The sequence below is a fragment of the Pogona vitticeps genome, chromosome 8 (genome assembly GCF_051106095.1).
Source record: "Pogona vitticeps strain Pit_001003342236 chromosome 8, PviZW2.1, whole genome shotgun sequence".
NCBI lineage: Eukaryota > Metazoa > Chordata > Lepidosauria > Squamata > Agamidae > Pogona > Pogona vitticeps.
The window spans coordinates 29,546,024-29,554,271 of record NC_135790.1 but is presented as its reverse complement, the minus strand read 5'-3'; the positions used below and the strand labels follow the sequence as shown (position 1 = coordinate 29,554,271).

The 8,248-nt window shown below is 50.8% G+C and overlaps 1 protein-coding gene across 1 annotated transcript; it reads right to left on the bottom strand.

Moving 5' to 3' along the window:
* Positions 1 to 142: 142 nt before the first annotated feature.
* On the bottom strand, positions 143 to 6,998 carry PAFAH1B2 (platelet activating factor acetylhydrolase 1b catalytic subunit 2). The gene is made up of 6 exons (XM_020793773.3): positions 6,809 to 6,998; positions 5,907 to 5,994; positions 5,581 to 5,670; positions 4,067 to 4,183; positions 3,713 to 3,835; positions 143 to 2,994 (listed from the first exon to the last, which is right to left on the bottom strand). The coding sequence occupies exons 1-6, from the start codon at positions 6,841 to 6,843 to the stop codon at positions 2,716 to 2,718; spliced, it is 732 nt and encodes a 243-aa protein (XP_020649432.2). The 5' UTR covers positions 6,844 to 6,998; the 3' UTR covers positions 143 to 2,715.
* Positions 6,999 to 8,248: the final 1,250 nt, after the last annotated feature.

The window sequence follows — 8,248 nt, the reverse complement described above, 5'->3', positions numbered from 1 at the left end:
TGGACCCCCTTCCCGAGAGGCGGCGGGGAATTGTTGGCACCGCCCACAACGGACCCCCCCCCCCCCGCCGCTCCCTGCCCGACCCGAAAAAGGGGCACCCATCCCGGGGCAGCCTCTTCCTCAATGAGAGACACACGTGAAGTGGTTGGTGAAACATAAACATTTATATTGAAATATGCACTAAACAGTGAGCTCTACCAAGGATCAATGCCATTTTGCCAAAGCGGAATCATCCCTTTTTTGTGGTGGTGGTGGTGGTTGGTCCAAAGGGTCAGCTGGCTACTGGGGCAGGAGAAGCCTCCCTCCAAGGGCCCAGCAGCAATTCATTGTGACATACCAGGGTACCCCCCCCCCCCGCCCCAGCTCCGCTTGCTCACAAGGGAGCCAACTCAGCCCTCAGTTTTCTCCCACAAGTCCCTCACCCCCACTACAGTCACACACACACACAAGAAAGACAATATTCCTTTACCTCCGTTCGCACACTTTTTCTTTGCTGAAATAAATATAAAATTGGCAATATACCACAGAACAGACAAGATGCTGGGTTGCAGCAGCATATACTTGTAAACAGCAAGGAAATGAGAAGGACAGGCCAAGAGGAGGCCAGTTACATGAACATGAGAGGTCCTCAGCAGAAAATACCAGCCCAGGATCAGGATCTCTACCATTTCCTGCTGCAGGAGGACTTCTCTTTTAAAAATAATGAAAAATAAAAAGCCACAGCTGTGAAAGGGGTGACACTACACTGTTTTCCAGTCTGGGAAGGCTAAAGGCCCCTCTTTTGTAACATGGCATGGCAGACAGGAAAACACCTGACTTTCCTTTATGTAAGAAGGCGGCAAACATGCAGGGAGAATGGGCCACTGCAAACGAGAAAGGTGAAGAAGGGGCAGCTAATTCACAATTGCGTCTGGGATGAAGGGAGAAGCCACGGGGCCTCTGGGCCACAGCTGGCATCTCTCTAGGCCTGGCTCCCAGGTGAGGGACCTCGGGCAGCTTTTTCATCCGGGTGGAACGCACACCACAGAGGCATTTCGTCAGCATCAGGTGGGTGAGCCTCAACACCCCTGTTCCTTGCCAAGGCCTCTCCTAAGGGTTGCCCAGATCAGCCCTGGCTCGGCAGCCTTGGCCTTCAGGTCCAAAAGCACACTCTTGTAGAGCAGCAGGCTGGGGCTTTGGGGGAGCCTCTGCTGGAGGAAGTCTATCAGAGCAAGGCTAGACAAGGGTCACAAGAAATGCTAACTACAGGTCTACTGGAAAAGCATCAAAGGACGATGTCAGGGCATCTATTCACTCCCAGGAATTCTCCAGTATTAGGAAGAAGCATTTTTACCACAAAAAGAAGCACAAGGGTTGGGGGGGGGAAGAAGCACATGCCCGTGCAAAGACTAACTACTCAGGTTTAAATAGGTCACCGGGTTGAAAACCTTGGTTAGGTTAAAGTAAGCCACAGATGAAGCACCTTTGCTTTGTAAAAACTTGTGTTGAAGAGCAACACCTCTAAACCCTGTTCTATCTAACAGCTGGTTTCTTTTACAGGGAAAATCTCTCACATTCACCTATCCATGAATTAAGGCTTTATATCCCTAGTCACCACAAAACTCTCTAGTCATTTCTGGTTGCTAGAAATGGGCTGCTCTCCAAAGAACGACTGCAATTCAGCTCTGCCCTTGGTTGCTGGAGACCTCGCCTGCTTCATCCGTACGCTTATACGAGACAGACACAAAAATATATGTACACCTTGAAACTTGTAAAGCTTCAGCCTGTTCCAGGCTTTGTAAGAAGGGATATGGACTATTATCTTAAGAGGGAAAAGTAACAGTCATTTGCTTCTTGCTCTTAAAAAAAATTGAACACAAAGAGCTCCACACAACATTCTGCAGCACCGGACACCACAGGGAGAAGAAATGTCAGTTTTACATTGGTGGAGAGGCTGGCTGGAAAGCAGCCACCCAAGCCAAGGGCCTTTTAAGAGCTGGACATGCAGTGTGAAAGTGCACAGGAGGGGGCAGCTTCTTGCACGAGGCAAAAATAGATACTCCCCCCTCCAACACTCCCCTCCCCAGCAGGGCAGTGACATCCATCAAGCGCAACAGATGAAGAACAGACAAAGCGAGTCTGCTCATTGAACATGGAATTTCTAACAAATCAGAAGTTGCCACATGTAGCTCTATCTCGCTGTGCCTGTGTGTGTCTTCGCAAAAGCCAGAAAGCAGCTAGTATTACTTAAAACAAAAACCCAACCCCAGTTAAGTATAAAAACTCTCCAAACAATTCCAACTTTTAAGGAAGCAGCTACTTTTCAGTTCAGGGAGTGGAATGTGAGTGCGGCGAAGGCGCTGAGACATTCAGGGCCCCTGAAATAAGCCTAGAGGCTAAGGAGGGAGGCCTGGCAGAGCGACATCAGAGCACGAGCAACAGACAGGTGATGGGTACATTCACACTGTAAACAAGAAATGACTAAAAGTAAAATCCTTCTCTGGCCATCATCATCTGCAGCTAAGACCACCCCTCAGGGGCGGCGCTTTGACCACACTGGCGGATTCACATGCTGCGCTGCCAGCCACCTCTCCCTCTCCCCCTCTCTTTCCAATGCTAAACACAACACCCGGGAACATTCAACAATGGAAAGCTCTTTGAATAAGAAGGATTCTGTAGTGCCAGGGTAAAAAGAACGGCACCGATGGAGCTGGGGTGCTATGAATATTGCTGGGATCAGGCCAGAGTGGCCTGCTTTTCTTCAGGGGTCTCCTCCAGCAGCTGCATGATCAGTTCATGGAGGGGCTTGCAGATCTTTGCATAGCCGGAGCCTGTGAGGTGTAGGAAGTCGAACATGTCATGGCAGGAGATGGTGCCATCCGAGTGCACAAAGCCTGCATCAACATCCAGAAGCTGGACATTGGGGAGTTTGGGCAGGGAGGTCTTCAGAAGCTGGTTCACCTTGGCGTTCTTCTGCCGCAGAGGGTTTGGCTTCTCACCACGTGGTAGCAGGCCCTGCAGCAAGGAAGAGGATGAGGGCACTTGAGTGGGCACCCAACGATAGGACTGGCATGCTTCTGGAACGTCAACTTGATACCTTTCTGGACAAGGAACCACCCACCATTTTGGTATCCATCCCACTAACTGCCTCCGCTGCCAGCACAGATCTTGCTCCCACTTCATCGTTCAGAAGCACTTAAAACACTTTTATTTTCCTGCTCTGAGAAAGCCAGGATGATTCCTAGTGGCATATCCTTGCTGTTCCTCTCCATTTTCTTTCAAAATGGATTTATATATACAACATACTAGTATTCTGTATCACTTTTACACAAAGCTCTCCATGCACCAGATCACCATTTTGAAGTATGCAGAAAAGGAACTAGGGTATATTTACAATTGCCTTTCTAAAACAATTTACTTCATTGAACTTGCATGGATAAGCCAAAAATTAAGCAGAAATCAATTGTAAAGTCCAGACTGGAACATCAGAGAAGCCAACACAATTACATTAATTACTACTCCATGAATCTCTTTGCAAAGAGGAGAGTGTGACCTTGCATCAAAGCTCTATGGAATCTTCTAGAAAAAGAGGACCTGCCATCTTTTCTTACATTCCATGGTCCTAGGGAATTACCATTGGCCCCTTCCATTTTTCTAGGCAAAAAGGGCTTAATGGAAGCTGAAAGTCATTCTCAAAAGTGCTTAGTGGTTGCTTGATAGTGGCTAGACATACCAACACAATTATCTTGGCCTGGGGCTGCCGTGTATTGATCAGCCTCACAATGGCCTCTATCCCACCAGTTACTTCCTCAGCTGTGTTTTCATGGTTGTTTGTTCCAACCCAAACAACGATGACCTGCAGAGTGAGAAGGGAAGAAGTAAACAAAGAAAACAGAATGATTTCTGTGTCACGCAGGTTCAAAATAAACATTACATGATGGACTTGTGACGCTGTCCTTCACAAGAAGGGGCACCAGACAACCCGTGTGCCTTCTGCTTCCTTCATGGTTCTCCAAGAGAATTTTGGCTGGACCAACAGCCAGCAAAAAGGAGGATCTTCTCTCTCACACACAAAAAGGAGATTTACCTTGGGCTTAATATTCTCCAGCTCACCATTCTTCAGCCTCCACAGAACATGTCCCGTTGTGTCCCCTCCAATTCCAAAATTCAGTGCATGCAAAGGTGAAAAGAGTTCTCGCCATATCTGTGAAGAAAAATTCTCTAACATAACCAATCTAAAGAATCACTTCACACAATAGAACATTGAAGCTGCTAGCAACAGATTTGTTAGAAAAGAGAAACGGCTTATATTCAAATCAGGCCAGTGAGTCTCCGAAGTTGGGGAGCAGCACGGAAGACTCTTCAGACCTTATGGTGCTGCTGCTCCCATCAACTCCAACCAACACACTCCAGGACTGTGGCTGTGAGAGAAATGGGAGTCCTAAAATAAAGACACCTGGCAAGGGACTCATCCCCACTCCAACCCTCTGCTTTTTGCAGATGCAGCTGTGGGTAGGGAAGACTTCTTTTGCAAGCGACGGAGAATCTCTCTCTTTTTAATGGTAACTCCCATTCATTGAGTCTTAGCCATGCTTTCTAGGCGTTCACATTATACACACACGCAGCAAAGCCTCTGTGTTCCACACACAGGTGTCCTGGGCGTTGGGCCAACAGGGCACATGGCACCAGCTTCAAAGCCGAAATACATGGCTATGCTCCCCTTCCATGTGCCTGGTGCTTCATCAAAGTGGCAACACTTAAGCAATAAGCATACTCTTAGCCATTATCAGTTTTCGCTATGAGGGGGCATTCACATGCAAATAGATAATGCTAGGATAGAAGACTGGGGAATGTGAGGAAGGGAAATCTTCCTAACCACACACCTTATTGATGTTTTGACCCAAGTGGTAACTTAATTTCAGATGTTCTCCATAACAAGCAAAACATATAATAATATTTTGTAAAGCAGAACTGTTTATAGTCCTAACACTCTCAATGCCTAATGGTAACTTTATAACTGCTAGTTTCTCAAGCTGTTTACTTATCACTTTCTGTTTCAATCATTTGTAACCACCTCAAATTTGTTTTTACCAGGCAAAACTGATACACAGATCAGATAAACAAGTATTTTCAAAGCAACACTGCAAGGTAAATGACCTTGTGTGAACTTTGGAATGAACCAGAATTGAGTCAGGCACACTTGGCCTTGTTCTGCTAGCAGGAATGGCTAAAGAAGCCAAGGACTCTGCATTTCAGTGTTTGTTTGTTTTTAGCAAAACGCCTGAACCTAGTATTTTACAGTTGTATGTCTCCTACTGAGTCAGAGTAATGAGTCGTCTTTAAAAAAAGATATGGCATAAAACAATCTGCATTAAGCAATTCTGAGCTTTCTTTCTTAATTTCTAATGTGAGAAGTGATTTGGTGCATTAGACCGCAGTTTAGCGCTCTTTGTAGGAATCACAGGAATGAGAACACACAAACTGAACAAGCACTATATACTTTCTAGACCAACTAATCTAAAGGGAACCCCAGCCCTATAGTCTCTGAGTAAAGCAACAGATTCACTGAACTAGCCCCACACCTGCCTCTACCACAACTACCTCGTACTGTTGCAGCAGCTGCACCATGGAATCCCCCACAAACAGCACATCAGGCTCCTTGTCCTTGCAGTCCAGGACAAATCGATTATGCTGAATGAAGGAAAATGATAATTAACGCAAAGCAACATATTTCCAGCCCACAAAGAAAACTGCTTAACTAGCAACATGCCATTCTTTAACACATCACGAAAGTATAGGGACTCCTTTATGGGGGGGGGGGAGGGACATCAACCCCCCCCCCAACCGGTGTGTTACTCTGGCTAAAAAGATCAGAGTCACCCCATTGACCCAGAAACCAGGAAGTCTTCCTAAATACTTAATTGTACCTGTGACATCCACCTGTCATCTCCCTGAACATCTTCAGCGGTGTGTGGAACTGCTGCTGGGTTGGAGTCCCCTTGGCTCCGTCTGTCCCTGAGAAGGCAAAGAGGGTCAGTCCCGAAGAGAGGGATGGGAAAAACAAACAAACAAACGCTGCGCCTCCAGGGACACCTTCGGCCAAAAGATACTCAGGGGTTACCGTAGGGCTCTCGCAGCCTGGCGGCTGTGCTGAGCAATAACCGGGTAGCGCTATGGTGAGAGATGAGAGCTGGGTTGCCTGGGCTTCACCTCAGAAAACGTTTCTGCGAAGAGAAGGCTTGGCGCTTCAGACGCCGCTCAATCAAGCTCCCTGGGATGAGTTGCCGTTGCTATCCAAGGAGAGGGGCGCGAAACGCCCGGAGGGTCCCTGGAGGAAACGCCTCTCCCTCACCGTCTCCCCCCCCCCGTCGCCGCGGCTGTTCCGAGGGAAGGAGGGCCATCCGGGGAGGGAGCTTTCTCCTTCTTCCAGGGACGGCCAGGCCACCGGCCCGAGAAGTGGGCGCGTGGATGGGCGGGCGGGCGGGGGACGGGACCCCCAACCCAGGGGGACTGTGCGGGGGGGGGGAGAGGGGCGCGAAGAGGGGCCTTCGCCGCCTTCTCCCTCTTTCCGGGCCGGCCAAGGCCCTCCGCGAGGCCCGGGCGGTCGCCATGGGAACGGCCGCCCAGCACCAAGGGCGGGCGGGCGGGCGGGCGGAGGAGGGCCCTTGCCTCCCGGGCGGCGCTTCCCCTCAGGTGCTTCCCCAGAGGCGGCCAGCGCTTCACGACGAGGCCCCGGCGGAGAGGCCTCCCTCCGAGGCGGCCGGGCGAGGAAAGGGGGGGGGCTCCGAAGGCCGGGATGGGCTACGGCCTCCGCCTCTCCCACACTCACGCTGGCGGCGACTGCGGCTCCCCGCGCGCCTCCATCACTACGCGCCTCGATGGTGGTCCCGGTGGCCCCGCTCCTCCGCCGCCGCCGCCTCTTCCCTCTTTCCCTCTCTCTCTCTCTCTCTCTCGCTCTCTCTCCGGCGGGCGCGCCCCTCCCCCCCTCGCAGACCACCCCTCCCCACAGCGCGCCTGCGCAACCCCCTCCTTCCGCCCGCCCGGCCTCTCCGATACAGCCAATCGACGTCCCCGGTGGGCGGAAGTCCCGCCCGCGCAAGATTGGTGTTCGTGTTCATCCAATCCCCTTCTCTCGGGGTGAGTGTGCTTTGCCTCAATCTCTTACGGTGCGCTTCGAGGGACAAACAACCTCCTCTCCTTCAGCTTCGTCTCTCCTCTCGCTCATACTTCAGGCGGCGCCATATTGAGAGAGAAGCGGGAGGAAGAGCTGTCGCTCAGCAGGGCTGCCGGAGGGCGCCGGCGACGTCACTGCGCGGGCTCGTGACGTCACGTGGGGGGGTTGACGGGCTGTGGGTGATGACGTCTCAGTTCCCTGAGAAGCAAAGGCGTCTCTCAGTGGAGTAACAGGTCGTGCTGAGAGACAAGGAAAAGTTACTTTTTCTGGTGGCCGCCTCCAAGAAGGACGTTGGGGTCCTCTGCAGGCCGCGGCCTCCTGGGAGGGGATGGATCGCCCGCCTGCCTGCCTGCCTGCCTGCCTCCGTCCTTCTGAGGGAAATGGCTCCTCCTTTCTCCTGCAGGGCCAGATGGAGTCGCCCTCGGCCTCGCCCAGGCCTGGTCTCTCAGCGAGGGTGGCAGAGCGGGCGCTCCATGCAGTTGCCAGGAGAGGCTTGAGAAATTGTCTGTGGCCTGGATGTGAGGCTCCCCTCAGAACAGAGGGGAAAGAATAAAGCGGCAGAATAGTGAGGCAGAAGACAGATTTCTGGAATGAGTAACATCCAAGACTGGCTGGGTCTTAATGAAGAAGAACTAATCTAGGCAACAAGAGATGGGAGAAGAGCCACCATGCTGGTAACCAACCTGGCAGCTAAGACAGCACCCACAGACCCACACACAATGTACACACAGACACAATGAAGGTCAAATAATCAGTACAGTGGTAAAATGAACCATGGAGCAGTTTAAAAAAACCAATAACATTGATGTGTAACCTTAGTTAAAATGAGCTAGCTAGGTGCCTTGGTTTGATCAAGTTCTAAGACAGAGGAGAAGAGCCAATATAGATGAAACATTGTGCAGAGCGGTGCCTGGAGGGAGTCCATGAGCAGGAAGGATTCTTCTACTGCTTCCTTTTGGAGATAAGACTAGTTGCTAACAAGACTTGTTGTGCCTAAACCCTGGTTTTTTGTATGGCAGCCTAATGTCAAGGGTCTTCTACAAGTGATCTGTTGAGGCTTCTGGGAAGAGCGACCTGGGGGCCCTCTGAGCCGGA

Excerpts from the sequence above, each read along its gene's own strand:
- PAFAH1B2 (XM_020793773.3), bottom strand. The coding sequence starts at position 6,843 with ATGGAGGCGCGCGGGGAGCCGCAGTCGCCGCCAGC. Across the intron at positions 5,995-6,808 it reads GAGCCGCAGTCGCCGCCAGC|GGACAGACGGAGCCAAGGGG; the intron begins GTGAGTGTGGGA and ends TTGCCTTCTCAG. Across the intron at positions 3,836-4,066 it reads TGGAGAATATTAAGCCCAAG|GTCATCGTTGTTTGGGTTGG; the intron begins GTAAATCTCCTT and ends CTCACTCTGCAG.